This window comes from Miniopterus natalensis, chromosome 8, assembly GCF_054644295.1.
Source record: "Miniopterus natalensis isolate mMinNat1 chromosome 8, mMinNat1.hap1, whole genome shotgun sequence".
Lineage (NCBI taxonomy): Eukaryota > Metazoa > Chordata > Mammalia > Chiroptera > Miniopteridae > Miniopterus > Miniopterus natalensis.
Genome location: NC_142088.1, coordinates 49,889,030 through 49,912,744, shown reverse-complemented (window position 1 = coordinate 49,912,744; position 23,715 = coordinate 49,889,030). Strand labels below are relative to the sequence as shown.

The following is a 23,715-nucleotide window of genomic DNA, read 5'->3' as shown; positions in this document are numbered from 1 at the left end:
TGATGGCAGGAACAGAGCTGAAGAAGGCTAATGAAGGGGAATGGGACCTAAACTATATTTTAGAACTGCTGCCTGTTTCCCTTTGCAAACTTGTCTATATGCTTATTAGTTATGAAAGTGGTAAATTTATTTCTAAGTAATTACTTTAGGAAAAAGGAAGTGAAAATATTCACAGTGAAAAAGCACCTTTATTTGCATTTGTAATATGAGCTACTGTCATTTGCAATAAATCAGACTAAGATGAAACTACCAAACACATAATCAAAGGGAAAACAAAATTAAACTGGTAATTGAACTTGAATTTCACATATTAAATAATCAACAATAAAGAATTTGGAATTAGTGTTACCGCTAAGCCAAGTCTTGGCAGATATGTATAAACATTCCTGTCCAAATGTTATGGGAAAGTGATGCCATGGATGTCGTGAGCTGAAAGAAAATGAGAGATATGACAACTCAGGAGGTAGTTACATGTTCCATTCTGGTGTTTACTGTAAGTTTTTTAATTCTAAAATTAATGTTATGCCATTATTTTATACCATTTTATTCTTGATACTAATATGCAAAAGGACTTGGTTTCTAGTCTAGGCAGTTTATAGATTAATGTTCAAAACTAATTATAAAGAGTAATCCATTTAGTGAAAAGGATATTGGGACTGCTTCTTTTAAATCACTTTGTAAGGCAGCATCAATGATTACGACATACTGTACAGAGCGATGATCTATCATTGGCTGCTCAGTAGCTCTCAGCCACCACTTCTGTTCCTCATCAGTTATCTGAAAAACAAACCAAACACCCATCCTTACATAGGCTGAGTTTTCTAGGAGAGTTTTGATTTAACCCTGTCCCACCATAACCACAAAATACTAAGATTTCCAGACATTCCATTACTTTGCTATCTAATTACACAAACGAGGTCTTTTCACCAAAAGGGTAGTTTGAAAATTCTCTGAATATTCACAGGCCCTATTTTGCATACAGAAAATATGGTTGCTGTAATTATGGGCATCCATTAATTGGACATATAGTGTCCTATTGCAACTAATTATAAATTTAAAGATGTACAAAGTATTTTTCCTCCAAAAAGCTATTTTGCAAAGTTCATCATTAGTAGAAACAGAAACTCTAGTTAACTATAAAGTTAACTTTTAGTAAAAAAATGTGATAAGGAACTAGAAAAATTTATATTATCTATTGATGCTCATTTTATAAATTGATATTTAGAATTAATCTTGAATATTTTAAAACATTAAGCAACCATATTTAACATTTCTAACAAAAACAATAAATTTGAATGTTGTTAGGCAAATTTTACTTGAGAGGAGCATTTATCTCTTGTAGATTTTGGCAAGATTTTTGAAAAATTTTTAATGGAATAAATGTGAAAATAAAAATATTTAAAAATACATTATTTTGAATTACATTTGCTATTTTGTTTCTGATGGCTTTTAATCCTACAAAAGATGTTAAGGTAGCCAGGGAGCTGTGATTGCTGGCACAATACAGGACAGCTTCTTCATAGTTTAAGCGAGGATCAGCAACAAACCAATATTCACTCCCGTCTATTACAACTGGAGGCCCATGAATTCCGGCACGCTCTAAAGAGGAATATCAGAGTTAGGGCTGTGTAAACCAAACTGTACCCGCTAAGCACGGATTAATGTTTAAAACTTTCATAAATTATAATCCATTTAGATTTCTGGGTCTCTCTGGCCAGGGCAGTGCTTCCTGAAAGGAACCAAAGGCTCCTGAGCCAGTGAGTGACTCTGCCACCCAGAGTCACAGAGAAAGCCAAATCCACCCTCATAGCCTCATCTCACCCCAGCCAGTCACCCTCCCTGTCTGGACATAGTTTGTCTCAGTTGAAGATGTGACAGAGAAGAAACTGGCACTTAGGTCTGGGTTTAAATAAACTAAATGCATTGTTGAAAAAGTAAAAGCAGCTTTGGCTAAATTTCAGTTTTCTTAACTCACCTGGATTGTACCAGTCTGGTGTTTTCGGAGTGCGACCTGCATAAGGAAGAAAGCAGGTGGCTTAAGTTTAGTGCCCAATTACAGATCATTGCATACTATAAGTAAGGGCCTTTAATCTACTTCAAGAGGACCTGTAGTATTGCTGAGGTTTGTCCATTTCTAACCAAACCATTTCCTTTCATGTTCTGATCACTTAAATTTGAATTCTGTGGGGCCTATGCTAAAGCTGTTTTAGCAGCAATGAAAAACCAGATCCGTTAAACATTAATAAAGTATTGCTAGCAGTTCTCTACCTTATACCATGGAGGTCACAAAGGAAGACCAGATGGATAAACATAGCTAATAATTAGAGAGCACAAATAAGTAAATGAATATACTGTATACATTACATAGAATCACTAAGAAATAGAAATATGAACCAAGATAATCATCATTGTAGGGCAAGGTTATTCAGGAACCCAATTCTTCTAACGAAATTTGAGTAATTGTTCCGTAAACCTGGGTGGGTAGAGTTTATTGTTTCCTAGGATATCCTTGGAAACAATGTACAATGATCCAGTACTGAACCTTTCAAGAAGGTGAAAGACAAAACTGGGAGGAAAAGAATAAGAATCACCCAAGCTTCCTGGATGGAAACAGAGGAAATATTGAAGTTGGATGGGCCGATGCCCAAATGCCCCCAGACCCTGCGCTGAGGACTGTGGACCAGTTGTTCGACTCCCTGCGCCTCAAAGTTCTACCCTATGGAAAGTGAGGCTCGACCACCTAACTCACAAAGTCTGTGTGAAGACCAGGGGGCCCACCCCGTGGAAGCACCCCACAGTTCCAGGCACAGAGCAGTTCTTCCCAGGATGGGGGCTCGCTTTCTTCTCTTTCCATTCTGCGCATAGGTCGCACTGGTTTCCAGTCAAAGATATAATTTTATGAATCTTAGAAATTACAGGGTAAAACAGCTGTTCCTAATGTTGCTGTTGTATCAAGGCCTAATACAAAAGATTGCCTATATATCCGGCGTCTTCAGTTTCTCTCTTGGAGTTACTTTTTTGCATGTTGGATGATTTATTTTATTTATTTTAATTAATTTATTTTTATGAACAATGCTGCTAACCAGTTTAAAATATACATAGTTTCTCATTTGTAATCATATGTTGGGGGATGCTATGTCTAAACTTTAAATTTCTTAAGTTAGTGAGAAAAGCAGAATGCAAGGTTTGTTTTTTTTTTACAAAAGATTAAAAATATGTATATGTTTACAAGGTATAAAAAATATTTGGGTAGTGGCATTACAGGTATAAAAAATATTTGGGTAGTGGCATTACAGGTAATTTTCCTAAAAACTTTTCTATGACTCTTATTTTTGATATTCTTTTCTCAATTAAAAAAAGAATATTTAAAGAGCACATGTAGCCCTGGCTGGCGTGGCTCCATTGGTTGGAGTGTCATACAATACACCATAAGATCGTGGGTTCAGTTCCTGATCAGGGCACATACCCAGGTTGCCGGTTCGATCCCAGTCGGGGTACATACAGGAGGCAACCAATTGATGTTTCTCTCTCACATTGATGTTTTTTTCTCTCTACCTCGCTCTTCCTCTCTCTCTTAAATCACTAAAAACATATCCTTAGGTGAGGATATAAGAAGTATATATCTATGTCTATGTCTATGCCTATGTCTATGTCTATGTCTATGTCTCTATTTATATCTACCTATATCTATGTCTATATATATATCTCTACATTGGTTATGGGTATTTAAGAGTTTTTGGTTGTCCACAGACAACACTATGGTGATTACAAGAGTGAAGGGTGGGGCGGGGGAAGGTAGAAGAGGGTAAATGGGGGATAAATGGTGATGGAAGGAAACTTGACTTTGGGTGGTGAACACAATACAATATACAGATGATGTATTATAGAATTGTACACTTGAAACCTATATAATTTTATTAACCAATGTCACCCGAATGAATTCAATAAAAAACAAAAAAAAATGTTTTTAGGTTGTCAAATACGTTTTTTTAGAGAAGAGGGGACTTATTAGAAGTGGCTGAACATGCAATAAAAAAGGCAAGAGCTAGAGAAAAGGTCTGGTGATTTAGGCTACTAAAGAGGTGAGCTGCTTTGAGAAAACCAGAAAATACAGATTAATACAGAAGTATCTAGTTGAGCAAACTTTGATTGTTCTAATAACCAAGAAAATACCCAAACAAGGGAATGTGACACATTGCAACTTAGAAATTTAGAAACTGTCAAATGGGAGTTAACGTTTAAACCTTGGATCAAGCAATCATTGATTGCTTCAAATGATTGGGAATGGGCTGAGACAGGAAGTTCTTTAGTTTTTAATTTTGTTTCTGCATGGGGACAACAGGGGTGCAATCATTTAGAAGCTTTATTTATTTGGTTAAATGATGTATGCTTGCTAAGTTAGTTAATTCCCTTCTGTTTTGTTTAAGATAAAAAATATATATGTATATAATAAAGAAGAAAAGAAAAAAACATGTGCTCTTTGTAAATTTTTCCTGTGGTTATTGGTTTGTCATTTCTAAGGTTGCCCTGGTGTAAACTCTAGGGTTTGCGCCATCACTCAAGCAGGAGGCAGGGTTGCGGCTAGCCGTGAAGGCACACTTTGGAGGAAGCAGTGACACTCTGTGGCATGTTAGCAAGCTGCCAGAATAATGGGAGCATCACCACCAATGATTCAAACAAGAGACATTAGTCAAATTAATTATATATATTAGTTACTCTTCTACTTCTTTAAAGGGTATCCAAACTGGTTTTCCTTTGTCTGTCTTTCAGGTTTAATCAATAATCAGGAATAAGTCAGGTAAAATGTCTCCTTTGGAAAAAGCCCATCAACACACACACACACACACACACACAAACACACACACACACACACACACACACCCTTCCCCTCTTATTATTGGACGGCCAGTTTGCCTTTGTGAAAGACTTTATAGTTACTGTACCAAAAGTCACTTCTTCATCTCTCTTAAAGACAGTATGGTGGCCTTTTCTTAAGGAAGAACAATCTTCTCATAGGCGGTCCAATGCTGTAATCTTTGGGTTCTTTGAGAACTTGTAGGAAGGTATACCTTTGGTATAATTTGTTTCTATTCAATTCAGAAATTCATTTTAGAACTTTCTATACATTTACCACTAAGAATTTCATATATGTAGTATCTGCTTAAAATAATTTGGGAGTTAAAATCTTCTTGAGATTTTCCTTAATAGTCCTTGACATTTTTCCTAGTAAAAAAGCTAAATAAAAGGATAGCTATTTATTCTCCTTTTTCCCTTTTGTCACCAAAGGCTCTACTAGTCAAGCTGTTCCCTGAACTTGAATCACATAAACTATTAGCAGCTTTTGAGTTCACTGAAAATTGTTTCCAAATTTTTCAGGGAAGCACCAAAATTTGATTTCCTGATTCGTACTTCATTCTTCTGACACTTATCTTCATTTTGCATCAAAATAAAAATGATCCCCTCTGCCACATTGCTTCTTTTACTTAAAATAATCTTTCATTCCAAGATCTAATCACCCTAAGTTAGCCTTAAATTTTTATCTTCCATACAAATTCTTTCATGATAAAAGAGGAAGGTACTATCAAATTTTAACAATCCAGTCTTCTATGAGGGTTAGTAGTAAGGCAGGATGGAGCTTAATATATTAGTTGCATCTTCAAAGGCTTTTTAAAGTTATAATTATAGACTAAAATGCTCTCTTTTGGCTCAGCATTCATAAGGTCCACATGAAAAAACAGTGAAAAGGAATAACTACCACTTACCTTTTGGAATCTGACACACCCATTCAAGTTTTGCATCACAAGCAAAAGGCCTTAAATAAAGAAATTCTCTGTCATTATAGAAATGCCAGCCTCTTCGCCATGACCTCTGCATGACCTGAAAGAGGAAGAGGATTGCATGTTATTTTGAAGTTGATGCAACCCTTATAAAATACTAAACTGTTTTTAACTCTATTTTAGCTCTAGCACACAGAATATTCGTTTAATGAATGAACACATGAATGAATCCAGTGTTCAAACAGTAACAGCCTAAGCAAGAGGCTGATAAAGGGGTATATTATAATATCATGTTCATATCTAAAATGAAATTATTGGTTATTTCTGTTTTTGTTGATATGAAATTGTAGAATCTTGTACCATTGTACCATTAAATTTGGGATAGATCAAGCTAGAAAAGAACATTTGGTTCAGTGGTTTCCAAACACCAGGCTATATTAAAGCAGATCTGTGAACAGTGACATAAAAATCTGGCATTAGGGGCCCAGGCTACTTCGTTGGTGTTGCTCTGCTTTTGTAGGATGATGTTCTTCTCCACATGATCCAAGATGACGCTCTACAAATTCCAGCCAGCAAGCAAGGGAGAAAGGAAAGGGGAGGGCAAAGCCTGGGAGTAGCATCCATCACTTTTGGACTATTTTCTCTTATAGCCAAGATTCTCGTGGGTATAGTGGCAAGTGACTTAAGATTCTCCTTCTACAATACTGTTCTGGCTGGCCTTATTCCTGATGTAAGCAGCATCACTGTCTCTTTTATTTAGTTTTTTGGTAGATTTTTCAATCTTTTCATACATGGGGACTCTACTTACACAGAACATATTCTATTGCATCAGTGTTCTGGAAACTTCACAAGCTTCTCTGAAGTTTTCACTTTTTCATGTGTTAAATTGGGAATTCTATAAAAATGGCATATACTATACAGGTTTTTTTTGCTAGAACAGTTACCTTGAAAGTAGTGCTTCCAATGGCCTTCTCAGTTCTTTGTCTCAATCCTCCTGTAACATTTCTGGTCAAGTGCCTTCTTGACTCTCTTTCTTGAGCTTACTTAGCAAAGATATCTAGATGTCTCTTTTCCCCTCATCTTTGTGTTGGTGATTCCCCCACATCTACTTCTTGACCCTTTGAGCTTTCATTTTATACATTTTCACTCCAATTCCAGTCTCCTGATTTCTACTTACTATAGGATATTTCTTACTGCTACCTTAGATCCAAAATATTCAAACTAAAACGCACTATTTTCTCCACAAACCAATACCCCTTCTGATTGTTTCTATAAATGCCTCGTCATAGTGGACTTAGTATAGTGGACCCAGACATGTGGATTTAAATTTTAGTTTTGTAACCACATAAGTTACTTAGAGTTCAAATTTCTTCCTTGTAAGATGAATACAATAACAGTACCTATGTCATAAGGTTGCTTAAGTATTAAGTGAAATAATATATGTGACATGCTTAACACTGTGCCAGGCTCATGAGTCAAGTGTTAACAGCTGCATCATCACCTTTATTCTCCCATAAAACTTATATTTTGCCTGCTAGAACCCTTGTAATTGCTTGTTTGCTTGTGTTTATCTCCAACTAGACTGTAAGTTCTGTGGAAACAATGACTATTTTATACCTTGTCATAATTGTATCCCCAGAGCATCACAGATTGCTTATATTACTTATGGAATGAATAAATGAATCAATTCTGCAAAGAAAGATGCCTAACTGATTTTTTATGTCTTTTGGTCCTATCTGTTGCATCTTGAAATCTGTCTCAAGATGAATCTTCTCACACCCTCTTTAGTTCATATCAAAAACCTTGAAAAATACTGTTGCCCCCCCCCCCAACATGCACAAACTCCTTACCCAGGCAGCAATCCTATTTCCCAACTTTGTTTTCAACACCAAACAACACCAACGAAGACTTCTTGATCTGCATTCTGTTCCCCTCGCTGCCTTAGCCTCTCCCACTAAGACCTTACTTATGCCACTTCCTCATACCATTTCCCATTAGAAAGCTTTACCCTGCCCTACCTGACCAAACCCTATCCCTCTTTAAAGGCCCAATTCAAGTCCCACCTCTTTCTGGAAATACGCGACAGGAATAGTTTCCTCTATTTGAGTTTCATTAGCCCTCTTTAGCCCACTCATTTGGAGCTTATTATTACTGCATAGCAATAAGAGCTGTCTTTCTTGAATATGGATTTTATCGTCTCAAATTAAGTATAAGTTAGGTTTCTTGAGGGCTGGGTCATGGGTATATTTCTTACCTCCCATCACACCTAATACCATGCTCAACACACAAAAGGCACCCCATGGATCTGCACCTGACTGCACACGATACCAGATTTATTGTTAAAACATGCAGATTTCCCAGCATCGTACTGACCTTGACAGCGGCACAGTCTCTGACATCGTAATCCTGCTGGAACTCATTTTCCATGATAAAAGTAGACACCTTCAAAGACAAGACAGGCTTGAGAATTTAAGACTGATGTATAAATATTTGCAATTTAGATGCAATTTAGGCACCTTTAATAACTCAAGTGTGTTCCTATGCTATGGGAAGAAAATTCTTTCATTTCCTTTTTTGTATGAGGATGCTAAATCATGAGAGGACTTAGAAAATGTCATAATGCCATCAGTTTCCAAACAAAGGAAGATAACAGTTTTGGAAGTGGAGGTTAATGGTATATTAAGCTCACAGTTGGAGTCACAGAATCGGGAACTTGCAAAATACTTTTTTTTTTTTTTGCATGTGTTGAAATGCTAGTTATTTGATGAAATATTCTCAGATATGCTCCAAAATTTGAAAATGAAAGTCAAGCAATTTCATATTTAGAAAGAATACATAATGAATTCACACAATGGTGATGTGGAGTGAATATTTAATATTTGAGAATTATCTGCTCCTATAAGGGTTACCTAAAACCTCTCTTTAAGATAATGTAAACATTTGATATAATACTTAAGGACTTTTTAGGGTTCCCCCAAACAAATTATTTCCCTCAATAAAGGTGCTTTCTTTTTTTACATAACTTCTATATTCTTGGAGAATAAAAGTAAAACTTCCCATTATGATAAAAGAAAAAAATTACAAAGAAAAAGAAAGGTATCAGTTGTAGTAACCAAAGATGACCACTGCATTTATATTGCTATATTTTTATATTTTGGATTATGTAGAGAAAGCCTAAACATATTTAATTAATTAATTAATTAATTAATTAATTAATTTACTCATTTTATTTTTAATCCTCACCTGAGGATATTTTTTCCATTGCTTTTCGGGGGGGGCGGGGAGAGAGAGAGAAACATCAATTGGTCGCCTCCTGCTCAAGTGCTGACTGGGGTCAGCAATCGAGCCTGGAACTGAGGTAGGTGCCTTTGGCTGGAATTGAACCCAGGACTCTTCAGTCTGTGGACCAACACTTGAACTACTGAACCAAACTGGCTATGGCCGTATTTTATTTTTTTAAATAAAAATGAGGTTAGTAGCTTGTTTTATCCATACTTACATTTGTGAATCTATTTCCATTTCAATAAAGATATATCTACAAAATTATTTTAATGGTTGTATGGTATGTGGGTGCATTATTTAATAATCAACTTACTTGTTATTGAAACAAATACTCTTTCAATATTACCCCAAACAAGAAAGTTTAAACTTACTGGTGTGCGATCACTCCACTGCCAGGATCCTTGTAAATCAGGGCTCCTTTTATTCAAACCTATCCACAGCCAACGCTCGCCACTGTGTAAAAAGGAAGTGTTTAAAAAAATCAAGCACAGCCTTTGGCAAAAATATTTAGCGTTCACATGTCTAAAATGCTTAGGACACGTAAGTTTATTCAGAAGCCCTAACTGGAAAGCACAGTTTCAAGCTATATAAAGAAGTCTTCTGAAATGAAACCAAGCCCTACACATGGGGTAGCTATGGAAAAGTATCATCGTTTTTAAAACTAAATTTTAAGCTATTTCCTTCACATGAAAGGCAAAAACTATTCTGCTTTTAACTTAAGAGGAAAAAAAGTACATGATTATTCTAAAACTTTTACTGCAGAGCTTCAATATTAGACAATGCTGTCGGATACAGTTAAATATGACAATGGCATTTCTTTAAAGCACCTGTCTATAGCACTGCCAAATATCGTCCCTTTAAAATGCAGAACAAGCCATTTGGCTAAATTTTTATTAAACAAGATATAAAAAACTGATTTAATTCTCATGCCCATTAAATTGAAAATAAACAAGTATTTTCTCAATGCCAAACTCCATGGGCTACAGCACAGCAATATAATTAGGCAATCACTGAAGTGATTCTATTTAACATAACTAATATACTTTTATGTACAAGGTACTGAGCGAGGTGCAATGATGATACAGAGAAGTACAAGACCTAATACCTACTCTCAAGTGGCATATAAACTAGTCACAGGGACAAGATATATATAGACAAAGAACATATAAGAGCATTTTTGAAAGAGAGCAAATCATATGAAATTTGCATACATTTTAAACACTACCAAAGTTCAGTGAAAGGAGAGGTCATTGTTGACTGCAGGAAGTCAGAAAACAATTTGTGAGGTTGGTAGGACAAAAGACAGTCTTCGAAGAATGGCTAATGTTTCTTTCAGGCCATGATCTGAGTGTTTACCATGTGCCAGTATTCAGACTGGCTGAGAAGAGAAAGGAAAGGTACTCCAAGGAAGAAGATACATGACACATAGAGGCAAGGACACACATTATAAGTGATCCCTTCCCCTCAGTGAAATTTATGCTCTACACAGAGATATTGCCAATATAAATAAATAAAAGTGATAAACCATACAAAAATGTTCTCCACCTCTAACCCAACTTGAAAATATCCTGTAAAATGTATTACACTTTCTAGGCCTTAATAAGTAGGCCATTTTCCATACAATTTTTTATTTTGGTGATGCTTGTTTGTTTCTATGTAATTTAACCTTCTGATTACGTATGGTATATATGATCAGTACATGTGAGTGCATATATATTGCATAACAATATATATGTATATATAAGTATTATATGTATATAAATATAACACATATTAGAGAAGGGGTAGGACTAAAATCTAAAATTAATCTTCACTCTCAAGCTCAGTAGAATATGAAAGGTACAGCTACAAGACCACTGGGAAATACAAGAAGTCTGCATTTTAAAAATTTGCTAATGCCTGGCTGGCATGGCTCTGTGGTTGACCATTGATCTATGAACCAGGAGGTCACGGTTCGACTCCTAGTCAGGGCACATGCCCGGGTTGTGGGCTCGATCCCCAGTAAGGAGAGTGCAAGAGCCAGCCAATCAATGACTCTCTCATCATTGATGTTTCTATCTCTCTCCCTTTCCTTCTCCCTTCCTCTCTCTGAAATCAATAAACATATTTTGAAAAAATTTGCTAGTAAATCAAATGCTAAACTTAGTTTTAATTTAATTCCTTATTTTTTAATAAAATAATTGCTTTTATTTCTTTACTCTACATTCCATTGTATTTTAATATCAAAAAGCACCTTTTCATCTCTTCAGTTTGAAACTTTTCAGCTTCCTGCAGTGGAATACAAGGACTGCTCCCTTTCAGTTTTGATTGTTATATTGTATTGTTCCATACAGCAAGATCATCAATTTGCACACTTAAAATAATTCCAGTGCAGATAATTAAGTCCAGTTTGAATTTAGAGGCTGTAAGAAGGATTTATAGTTTGTGTCTGCAGCTAACAGAGCTTTCTTACAGGCTTCCAAGTTTATCATACTTCCCGATTATTGGATATCTAAACCACAGGGTCAAGATAATTGCCATATACAGTATAATTAAAATTAGGTGGCTAAAATAAAAAGGAGGTTAAGTTTGAGGGAATTTTGTGTTGCCCTAAAATAATCATTAAGTAGTTTATCTTCTTTCAACAATCAACAGTACAACCACAAAGATGATTAGACCATTTGTCAAAGACTCTTTAGAGATCTGTCCCCATCCTATCTACCAAGTTTTCTCTTGGTTCCACCTTTTTCCCTTAGAAACCTCTGCTTTCAGGCCCATTTCTGCCTCCTCTGCTATATCTCAAGAACAGTTTCCTAGAGAGCTGAGTTTACCCTATTGTCCAAAATTTCTAATAATCACTACTTTCTGAGATTGAACTTCATTTCAACCTAGACATTTATAGTTTTCAGCTTCCATTTCAAGAGATACATTCATGTGTTATAAATACAGGAAATAGTAGCTACTTGTGTTTTCTTTCTGTGTGGTAAGAGGTGGAAAATATTTCTTCAATTATAGCTTATTTCTGGTTTGACCTGATTTATCTGTAGGCAGATAAAGAGAAGAAATTGGAAATCACATTAATGATTGCACACTTGTAATGTGAACTTTAGAAAATTTGAGAAAAAAATTGATCGTAACTAGGAAATCAAATCAACTGAAATTTTATCTCTCTATAAATTTCTTCTAACCCAAGCACTAAGTATATGGTTTAAGGCTGTTAGGTTAAGAAGGCATTGCATAAAAGGTTAATATATGTATTTGTGTTAAAATTCCCACTCTCAGTCAAATTTCCTGCTACATCTGGTTCTAAAGAAAACAGTATCTCAGCCATAACCTCCAATAAATACTATTTGATGAGGGGACTTAGTCTGCAAAACCCTAGATTTATATCTAAATCCATTCATGCCACATCGAGGGAGGTAGTGCACACAGCAGCAATGGCACTGCAAACAAGGCTTTTCTTCTCTAATCCTATGACTATTTTTGCTCTACAATGGCTTTCCCTGGAGGGCTGTCATTAGGAGTTACAATGATCTTAAAGCCTTAATGCCTTGGTACACCATGAATCCTTTTCATTGAAATACAAATAGAGATGTGGAATGTAGATTGTGAGAAGTACAGCAGTAATCTGATTTAACTCCTTGGCATGCAATACACAACTTGGGCAATGGACATCTTGCTGAGAAAGGTCATTTCCTGCAATAAAAAGTTAAGGTGTTCAAGGAGTAAGCTTTAGAATCATTTTTCTGATATAAATAGGTTTGCTTCCTTCCTTCCCTTCAAGCCATGGTCACAATATTGCTTTTAGAATACGCTGTCTTTCTTTCTTTTTAAAAAAATTAAATTTATTGGGGTGACATGATCATATAGGTTTCAGGTGTGGGTTTCTATGTTATAAGATCTGTATATTGCACTGTGTGCCAAGTATAGCGTGGGCAAAGGATCTCTTTATTAATGGAGTACATAAGCAGACAACCCAGTCTGCTTAATATGGCATTGTGTTAGCTGCTGGGATAAGAGGATAATAAAATATAGTCCCTAAGAGTGAAAGGATTATGGTGATGTGTTTTTTTGTGTGTGTGCTTTTCTGTTTTCTAAATTCAATATACATCACTTTTGTGATCAGAAAAAAATTAAACATTGTACATTCTGTGTCACACTAAATGTTAACTGTTTATAACTTGGAGCTAGGATTTACGGTGATTTTTATTTTCTTCATTATCATTTTTTATTATTTCACAAATTTTACATAATGAACTTGCATTACTTTTTAAATTGGGGTGGGGGGAACCTCAGCAAGTGTGATCAGAAACTAAGAAACAAACCAAGAAAGATTCCTTAATTACCTCTCAGAGTTTAGTTTTGTCTTCTAATGTAATCTATTTTGTATATAGAAGCTCTTATGGATCATTTATATCATATATGACACTCTATTTCCCATCAACTGATTACCACAAATATCTACAACCTCCTTGTACTTATCCATGGCTTCCTGTTTATAGTTAAAGGTTCTTAACCTCTTGGTTGGTGCTATTCAAAGTCCAGTTTAGGTCAGTATTTTACGTAAAAATACTCTAGCCAAGACAGCATGACATTGTGTATGTTAAGCTTGTGATCTGGGGGCCCAAAAGTTACCCTGCTTGAAACTCTTACTTCAGAGAGGATCAACAGGGTGTTAGAAAGGCCATTGCCAGAGGCAGTAACCACAAGGACATCTGTCATCTAAAGCCACAGCTGACACTTTGGTAATTAGCAGAGTGAATGTCAGAAATGGGTTTACATTAGTGAAATTAGAAGCTTGTTAATCAACATAATATTAGAAATGGATTCCCATTGGTAAAACTGAAGTTATTCAAGATATGAGGGATGGCTAAAGTATTTAGAGACTCTTACCCTTCATGAAAGGGCATTAGAATCTGGTGAGGCCCATAGCCTGCACCATCAGAAGTGGACCTGGGGCTTGAGCTCCAAATGGCCCCACGTCCTGTCTCTGGGTCAGGTGATTGGGACTACATGATTCTGACAATAATGGGAACAGAGTCCTACCTATGGAACGTTGTCACATTTACCTCAAATGAACCTTCCACTCAAGATGGTGGTTGGAACACCTAGAAAGACAGACTGCTGGGATATTGTCAAGCTTACCAGACAGGTTGTATGAAACATTTTGTGCCTCCTTCAGTGAAGGTTTGTTTAATAAATGTCTTTATGTGTGGGAAGATTTGGTCTGAGTTTTGCATTCACTATAATCTACTCCTCAAGGTTGTAGGGAGTAGCTAAGAAAGACTCACCTCAAAAAGAACCTAAGAGTTAGTATATCCAAATGAGCTGAAGGGCTGCTCTGCAATAAAATTTTGCATACCCATTTCTTTATTTTTATTTTTATTGATTTTAGAGAAAGAGAGGAAGGGAGAGAGAAATATTAGTTTGTTGTTCCACTTATTTATGCATTCATTGGTTGATTCTTTCATGTGCCTTGACTGGGAATCAAACCCACAACCTTGGTGTGGGTTGACACTCTCACCCACTGAGCTACCCAGCCAGGGCTGTATATTAATATCTAATGCTAGACAATAAACTCTAAAATACCTGACATTCTATAGCAGATGCTTAATAAATAAATACTTATGGAACACAGGTATTTTATTTTACATCAGGTTCCCAGCACACAGTAGTGAAACTTCACTTTCTTTAATGAGAAAAATACAATTGTGGGTATGCTAATACACATCTAGAAGGTTTGTATGGAAAATATTCACACATTTAGAAAATCACTCAAAATCTTATCTCCCAGAGGTAACGATTATCTTTTCTGATGCATCTTTGCAGTCTACTTTTTAATGTAAATAGTATATTTAACTGTTTTATAATTTGCTTTTTCAACTGCTTAATATATTATAAATATTTACATGTTATAATATTATTTTTTTAAATCTTACTGCACAGCCCAGCTGGGCATGGCTCAGAGGCTGAGCATCGACCTAGGATCCAGGCGATCAGGGTTCGATTCCCGGTCCGGGCACATGCCCGGGTTGCCGGCTCGATCCCCAGTCGGGGGCGTGTGGGAGGCAGCCGATCAGTGACTCTCTCATCATTGATGTTTCCATCTGTCTCTCTCCCTCTCCTTTCCTCTCTCTGAAATCAATAAAGATATATTTAAAAAAAAAAAAATCTTAGTGCACAGGGGCTGAGGACAGGTAGAAGAAGGTAAACGAGGGATAAATGGTGATGGAAGGAGGTGAACACAATACAATACACAGATTATGTACTGTAGAATTGTATATCTGAAACTTACATAATTTTATTAATCAATGTCACCTCAATAAATTCAATAAAAAAATATGAAAAAAATCTTAATGCACAGGAGATAATTCCAAAGATCAACAATAGTGATAATAATAGGGATCTTTACCTTTTTCTGACTTTCATGGAAATGCACTTAATGTTTATTCATTAAGTATAAAATGGCTATTGGTTTAGCTATTTTTAGTTTGAGAGAGAGGAGGAGAGAGAAACATCGATCAGCTGCCTTCCGTACCTGCCTCAGCCAGGAACTGAAGCTGCAACCTAGGTATTTGTGCTGAGAATCGAACTGGCAACCTTTTGGTGCATGAGATGATGCTCCAACTAACTGAGCCACACGTGTCAGGGTGCTTCTATTCTTAATTTAATTATAATTTGTATGTTAAATATATTAATTAAATATGTTAATATGTAATATATATAATTATCAGATTTTCCCCCCTGTACATTCTGGTCTCCGTACCTTTGCTTACATTGTTTTCCCCGGCTCCTTCTCCTATTTTACCTTTCAAAACATTACCTTATTTTCCAAGAACATCCTTCTTCATAACATTTTTCCCAATTACGAAATCCTCCCAGAAACACTTTCTCCCTCCTCTGAATTCCCATGGCCCCTCCTTACCTATGTGCTAGATTTTCCACTATTAATTCTTTTATCCCCACAGTTAAACTTTATTATGCTGTGCAAAGGGTGGGGCCTCGGTCTCCCTCATCTTTGAATCCCTCATAGTGTCTTACACAAAAAAATAGTTGATGTCCAATGACTGCTAAGCACTGAATGACCCTTTTAGATAACAAAACATGTCAATTATGAATACCTAGAGGACATTCAATTTAGCATAGAAGATCTCCTTCTAAAAGAATTACCTGAACTGGTCTGTTAAAAAGTGAAGGAATTCCTTTATTTCATTCACATGATGGAAGCTAAGAAGGTGTCCTCCAAGTGCTTGGCAGAATCTCTCAGCTTCTTCCCAGTTCCTCTTTCTTACAATTCTTTCTACAGGAAATATCTTAACAAAATATAATGTTAAATTGTTTTCTGGTATAATCATAAAACATTCATAATTTAAAAATCAATCACAGTCAAATGTGTGGGCTGTAGGTAATGGATTCTTAATGGTGCAATGAAGATGTAGGTAAATGTGCATATACTGTGTCACAGACAGGCCCTGCTGCAAGTGTCACTAAAGGCCAACACAGGTGCCAGCCACTGTTGTCAGAGCGATGACCTTCCTCAGTCAGGCTGGGAAACTGTTCCAATAAGATACTATGTTCTCCTGCCTTCCTAGGCCCTGGAGAGATCAATTGAGCTAGCAGATAAGGCTGTAAAGGATACCTATGAATGGGCTGGGAGACTTCTGCAAAGAAATGTGCTAACAATATAATTCTGAACATAACACACCGAGATCTGCACAAGTGCAGAACTATTTTCTAATGAGGAATCAAAGGGCAGGCTGCACTGATGTGTGAATTTTGACAGAAGGTGGCAACAAAACTTTCGACTTTAGACCATTTCTTTGGTTTGTGATGACTAATTTTATACCAAAAGAACGACAGTCATTGCAAAAGAAGAGCAGACGACACAATCAGTTCCCTGTGATGTAATTATATATTCTTGCCACGGCCTCCGGGTGTGTGAAGTATACTTTGGGTGTGTGAACCCTATCAGACCTGGGGGTCTGTGAACATGAGACTAAGTGTTTGTTGTCATAGCCCCTGAATTTGGGGGTGGTATGTAATGAATTCTTTGTGGAAGCAGTTAACTGACACAGATCCTAAAATAATTTCTTTCGCATTGTAAAGAGTGACAGAACTCTTCATTTGATAACAAGAATTAGAGGGGATCGGGAATCATAAGCAAAGTTTCAGCACGGCATGAAGCTCCCCAAATTCCCAGAACAAAAGAACCCTAGGGAAGAGCCAGGTTGGATTCTGGCCTGCTCTTTTGGGTGGGGCATGAGTTTATGTGGGAAGAGATGTCTGACGCCAGAGATGCAGTGATGCCCTCCCTGACAAGGATGCTGTGCTCTCAAATACTTGGGTAGGTTACATATATGTCTCAGGAGAAGCATAATTTGTACAAGGACATGGACTTGGATTGTAGATGAATTATCTTATTGAGGGATTGAGTGAGAATATTACATTACCTTATAACAAGAAAGACTTGAGGGGAAACTCTCCCAGCCTTCGGAACAGGGGTCTTCAGGCTTGGGAACTGCTTCTTCAGGCTCCACGGGCCCACTGGTTTTCTTGCAAATTGAAAGTGCTCTGAAGCTTCTGCAGTCTTTTACCTCCCATTTCCCAAGAGACTCTCCACTAGTCATAGCCACGCACCTGCCTGGAGAAGCTGGGGTTGAATGAGAACGTTTCATTAAAAATTACATTTTAAAATTAAAGTCCAAACATTTTCCAGTGTCCTTACTCTTTATCTGAGCCAAGGTGGGGAGAGAAATGTGTCATTCACAATAACAATGACAACATGATGACAACAGTAAGACAGAGAAGCGTTTGCTAACTATTCTAAGAGGATTAAATGAATTGAATCCTCACAAAAAACCTATAGAGTGGATTCCGTTGTCACACCGAGGTACGGTGAGGATTACGGACTTGCCCAAGGTCACCTGTTTTAAGTGGTTGACCCAGGACTAGAACCCAGGTGGTGTGTGTGTAGAGCTGCTCAGCATGGCCTAAGTGGTTCATACTAACTTTGAACCACTTTGAACAGGTGTTTTTTTTTAATTCTCACCCAAGGATATTTTTTTCCATTGCTTTTCAAGAGAGAGTAGAAGGAGAGAGAGGGAGAGAGAGAGAAACACTGATGTGAGAGAGGCACATCGATTTGTTGCTCCCCACACATGCTCCAACCAGGGCTGGGGACCGAGCCTGCAACAGAGGTACGTGCCCTTGGCCGGAATCGAACCTGAGACCCTTCAGTCTGCAGGCCGACGCTCTAACCACTGAGCCAAACCAGCCAGGGCTTTTGGGCAGTTTTTAAGCAACAGAGTAAACCTCAAAACAAAACTCTTCTGGATTCAGATCCAAAGGAAGGCTAGTACAATAAAGGTAGAGGAGGTATATATATGTTTACTATTTATTTTACGGCAGTCAGAATTTTATTTATTCATAAAGTATTAAAAGGTAGTTTCTATGGTCAGATCCATTTTCCAGATAAGAATAAGTGATTTTCCCACAAGCACAGTCAGGGAGTGGTGGAGTCAAGACTCAGACTCGGGTTTGTCTGGCATAGCGCCAGGCTCCCTTTTCCGTGACACCGCGCTGCCTGAAGCGGCAGAAGACAAGAGCATACATTGGAAGTAATGAAGACAAATTTATTCCACCAAACGGAGAAGCCATGTGGCCCACATCTCACACTTACACACGGACAGCGAGAGGAACAAGGACCTGGGGGAAAAGTGCTGTGTCACCCTGGACGAAAGGGCTGTTCTTCTCCGGTTCTGCCTCCTACCCATGGCTTGCCCATGATAGACCAAGCTGGCTGGGGCTGGGAGTAATAATGGTAAGAAAAAAGCTTAATGCCGGGCTTTCTGCCTATAGGACTGAGAGCACAGACATTGTAGTTACTTCCTGAGCACCTCTCCCACGACTGGGGCTTATCTATGAAGAATCGACATTGATTCTACGATGCCTGAATATCTATAAAAGAAATCACATGTGTTTTACATATTAGAACATTTTAATTTAAGATGACATTTAATCAGGATTAACATCTGTATTCTCCGTCTTATAGAGGTAAAAAGATGCCTTTGTTATCAACATCACTCACATTTATAATGAGGACTATGTGTTACAAATGTTGTGGGCATTCTCTATTTCAAATATTGTGTTTATACACGCGCATGTTTTAATTTCTGTTATGAAAGTTGGTCTTCACAACCAGATTGTACAAACACAAGAAAATATAAATAATTGAAAGGGAAAAAAGTTGACCCCTTAATAATTGCTGTTTTTACACAAAGTCAAAATCCTCTACAAAGCATTGGATTAGAAACCAGGAGAGCTGGATTTCAGCAATTCAATAACCAGATCACCTTTGTCAAGTAAATTACCTTTTAAAGCCTGTGTTTTCTCAACTCTGAAAACAGAAGGGACTTCTGAGGTCCTTTGGGCTCAAAAGTTCTGATTCTAAGGCTAATTACAGTCAGTGCTTTAGGTTAGTTTCAGAATAAATAATACCTACAATATATTGCCTCCTTAATTTTCACTCATTGAGGTTAATAGAAGCAAACCCATTCAATTTTAGAGAAAGAAGTTAAGAAGCAGAGAGATGAAAATATAAAGTGCTTCACAATAATGCTTCTAGATTATGCTTGAGACTAACATGGAAAAGAGAAAAAAAACACAACTGACACTGAGGGTTCCAGCTCTATGTCTTTAGATGGTGGTTTCTGAGAGCTGAGTTTTCTAGCTTCTTTTATTGGATTATTACTCCCAAGGATTTAATAGGGAAGATAGAGTCCACGCTTCTATTTATGGTCCCATAGTTAGATTCTAGTCTTGAAGATGGTAATTTCCTTCACATTTTAATGGGAAGTAAAGAACATATTTGGGAGGGATGCTTCATTTCACAGATCACTGTATTCTATCACTAAGACACTCACCTGGCTCAAGAAAATTCCAGTTGGAAAAGGTTACAGACCGCTTTTCTCCACCAACACTTGCCCAGCTATACTCTCCATTTGAATCTACATCTCTCAGGCCAGTCCAGAAGTATTTTTCTGCAGATTTAGTGTACCTTTTAATCATATCATTCAGGTATTCTTGCTCAAATCTACAAAACAAGAGTCAAATTAGCAGGTGTTTTTATAATGGGTGAATTACTATATAAATGGAAGATGCACCTTTTTCTTCCTTTTTAAAAAAAATATATTTTTATTGATTTCAGAGAAAGGAAGGGAGAGGAAGAGAGATAGAAACATCAGTGATGAAAGTTATTGATTGGCTGCCTTCTGCACGCCCCCTACTGGGGATGGAGCCTGCAACCCAGGCATGTGCTCTGACAGGGAATCGAACCTTGATCTCCTGATCATAGGTCAATGCTCAACCACTGAGCTACACCGGCCAGGCGAAGATGCACCTTTTCCTTAGGACGATTACTTAGCAAAGGAACCCAGAGTTAAAAGTTCACTAGCACATGTTTACTGATGGTCGCACCTGCTAGTTATAGTCAGATTGCAGTTGGTTCCAAAAGGGACCTCATCCTTGTAAATCTTGTAACAGGTTTCTCCATGTCTCTTCCAACCCTAAATCAGAGAAATACAGTCACACTGTCTTCCAGACTTGATGTAGCCCTCCTCTGACAAGCAAGGTTTGGCTAATATCTCCCAACTTATGGAAACTAAGGATGTGGGCAGTGAATTCATACCCATGATGAGGGTGGGGTAGAATTTCATAGATAACCTCAAGTCTGAGCCTGTGTCAGGCAGAAGGCATGTCAGTTCTCTTTACCCTTAGTTCCTAGTTCATCATAAAAGTATAATGTTGTTGGTTGAATCATTTTTTAATAGGAATAATATAAATAAAGGAAGTAAAGCTATCAGCATTGAGGATAGTAACCATATACATTTTTATAGAAATTCATGAATAAGTAACTCTTTTTTCTTCTGTAGGAACACTGATATGCTATGATTCACTGCACTCTGGCTTGCTCTAATGAAAATTAAAAGAAGCTAGTAATTCTTCTAGTTTCCAAGTCTGACTGGTTAAAGTCTCAATTACCATCCCTTACCAAGAAGGTGTAATACTGCTTAGAAAAATTTATGCATAAGTTTTACATACCTCATCTGGAGGACACATCTTATCAGCTCTTGCATCACTCACTTTTTCTCCCTTTTTCTTACACACATATTTAAGTTTCTCTTCGCATGATTGGACTTTCCATTGACCTAGCTTTTAAAAAATAGGAAAACATTTTCTCACAAGAGATAGTATTTGCCATATATTTAGAATTGAACTCTAACTTATTTTAAGTCAAGATAGCTTCTTTTCATGAAACTGAGGGCAAGGGGTAGAAAGAGATAGGGAGAGAATATAAATGAATGATGAAATCTGAGAACACACTCTTAGAAAATGCTAGTCAACCAGCCCATATTATTTCAGAATCTTCTCAAAGTCACAAGTGGGATGATTTTCATTTTCTTATAAAAGCAAAAATAAAACTGTCAATAGAAGTTGAAGAGAGAAGAACTCAGCCCACAAACAGTTGCCTGTGTTCTAATCGTCTTCCTAGACATGGCCAAAGTTGATCCACAGGTTGAAAACTTTTGGGCATGTCAACTAACCTTCCTGTTTCCTCATGTTTAAGATGATTATGGTTAGAATATCTACTCTCCAAGAATTCTAGAATCAAAAGTTTCTTCCAGTGCTACTTCAGCTTCGACTTCAAAGTTCTCTCTTTCAAATATAGTTAATATTTATTTTGCTTAATTGACTAACCCATCCTGCTTTCTTCCAATTAAATTTTAATAAGTGAATTGTGATAAGGTTTCTGAAAACAGAGTGTTCTAGTTGGACATTGGAATGCTGCCTAGGTACACTATCGGTTCACTCTTGCCTATGGAAAGTCATTTTTACCTTTGACGCTGTTCTAAGGACATCTTAGATATCCTTTTAAAATAGAACATCAAATGTGACAACCCTCTAAATTAATCTTTGACAAGTTTCTAACTACACCTTTACCCTTGAAACACTTCTAAATACACATACCACTATTGCTTCCACTGAAGTCTCTCTAGAAGCTTAGGCAACACAATCCTAAATAATTAGGAATCCACAGGAAAGTGATACAAACAAAATATAGAGGTATACATGTCCTTTCTGCTCAAGATACAACTTATTTTGAACTCTGAACTAGAGCATGTTCAAGAAATGTTTAAGCATTTTACAGGAGTGAGATGGTCTCTGAACAAGATAGACCTAAATTTTAATATATTTTTTTATTTCTTTAAAAAAATTTTTTAAAATTGATTTTAGAGAGAGGAAGGGAGAAAGAGAAAGAGAGAGGGGAGAGAAACATCAACATAAGAGAGAGTAACATCAATCAGTTGCCTCCCGTACACACCCCAACCCTGGGATCGAGCCCACAACCTGGGTATGTGCCCTGACCAGAAATCAAACCTGTCACCTGTTGGTGTACAGGAAGATGCTCCAAGCAACTGAGTCACACCAGCCAGGGCTTTTTTATTTCTTAAAGTAGGATTAATCTGAATGTAAATTCAGAAGATGAGACTTTTCAGATGGCGACATGTTAAATATCACACTGAGGGTCCTGAGAGAAAGCATCTTATTAGAACCAACCTGGCACAAGAATCTGAGTTCTAAAGGGATCCTCTTGCTCTGTTGCACACCAGAGCAGATACTCTCAAGCATAAAGTGAATTGCTTCGTCATTATTGTATTTACCTTTTTTCAGTAGCTACTGGAAAGACAACCTCCAAGGCTCTTACCTTTTATTTTCCAGCTTAAACACAAACATCCCCACCAGATATTATTATTAGACTATAAATAAACCCCAGAAGGTTGCCTACCTTTCCTAGATAGGAAACACAGTTGGGAGTCTTATTGTGGGGAACATTTGGCTCATTCTCATCCCAATATGTTAGAGTAACTTCAGTACTATCTGACCATTGAAATAAAGCTGGTGTATTTATGTTCTTAAGACCTGTCCATGTTTCCTCTTTGGCATCTAAAAAAAAAAATGTTTTACAAGTTTGGTTTTACTCAATTACATACTTCAATGTGTACATTGCTACTGATTTTTACATTCTAATACGGGGTTTTAAGAACCTTGACAGTATTCTTTATTTTTTCTTTTAAAGATTTAATTCAGAAGATGGTATTCTTTTTTATTTACTTATTTTTAATTTAAGTATAGTTGCTATACCACCTTATATTGGTTATATTAGTTTCAGGTGTAATGCAGTGATTTGACATTTTTATACCTTACAATGTGTTCTCCCCGCTAGTTCTAGTAATCACCTTTCACTGTGTAAACTTACCACAATATTATTGACTATATTTTCCTTCCTCTTTTTACCCATTCCCCCCACCCTGTTCCTCTGGTAACCATCCCTTTGGTATTCTTAATAACCTGTTAAAATGTTGACATGTTAGGCAGGCTGAGTGATGAAGGCTTTTCAGGTCACTCATGCAAGTAGAGCACACAGGTGGAGCAGCTATACTATATGACCGATAGGCTGGCTGTTCCTGATATCTGAGTTAGATAATTCTTGCTTTATGGGGAATAATAAAATTATATAAATACACTCCTGGATATTCCAACTAGTATAAGAATACTGTCCATCACTACCCTGGTAAAACAATTGACACCATGCTGACAACAGAATAGGTACCTACTC

General features: G+C 36.9%; 1 protein-coding gene across 2 annotated transcripts in view; it reads right to left on the bottom strand.

The window, feature by feature from the left end:
• The window catches only part of LOC107545442 (lymphocyte antigen 75), a 116,582-nt gene that overhangs the window by 68,126 nt on the left and 24,741 nt on the right, over positions 1-23,715 (bottom strand). For both annotated transcript variants that reach the window (XM_087819818.1, XM_087819819.1), the window contains exons 8-20: positions 22,885-23,042; positions 21,138-21,248; positions 20,514-20,602; positions 19,961-20,130; positions 17,489-17,688; positions 16,209-16,351; positions 9,431-9,512; positions 8,151-8,219; positions 5,763-5,877; positions 1,976-2,011; positions 1,424-1,599; positions 707-777; positions 350-429 (exon numbers count right to left, since the gene is read on the bottom strand). In XM_087819818.1, coding sequence (XP_087675944.1) covers positions 350-429; positions 707-777; positions 1,424-1,599; positions 1,976-2,011; positions 5,763-5,877; positions 8,151-8,219; positions 9,431-9,512; positions 16,209-16,351; positions 17,489-17,688; positions 19,961-20,130; positions 20,514-20,602; positions 21,138-21,248; positions 22,885-23,042 — 1,500 coding nt within the window. The remainder of the gene's footprint in view (positions 1-349; positions 430-706; positions 778-1,423; positions 1,600-1,975; positions 2,012-5,762; positions 5,878-8,150; positions 8,220-9,430; positions 9,513-16,208; positions 16,352-17,488; positions 17,689-19,960; positions 20,131-20,513; positions 20,603-21,137; positions 21,249-22,884; positions 23,043-23,715) is intronic.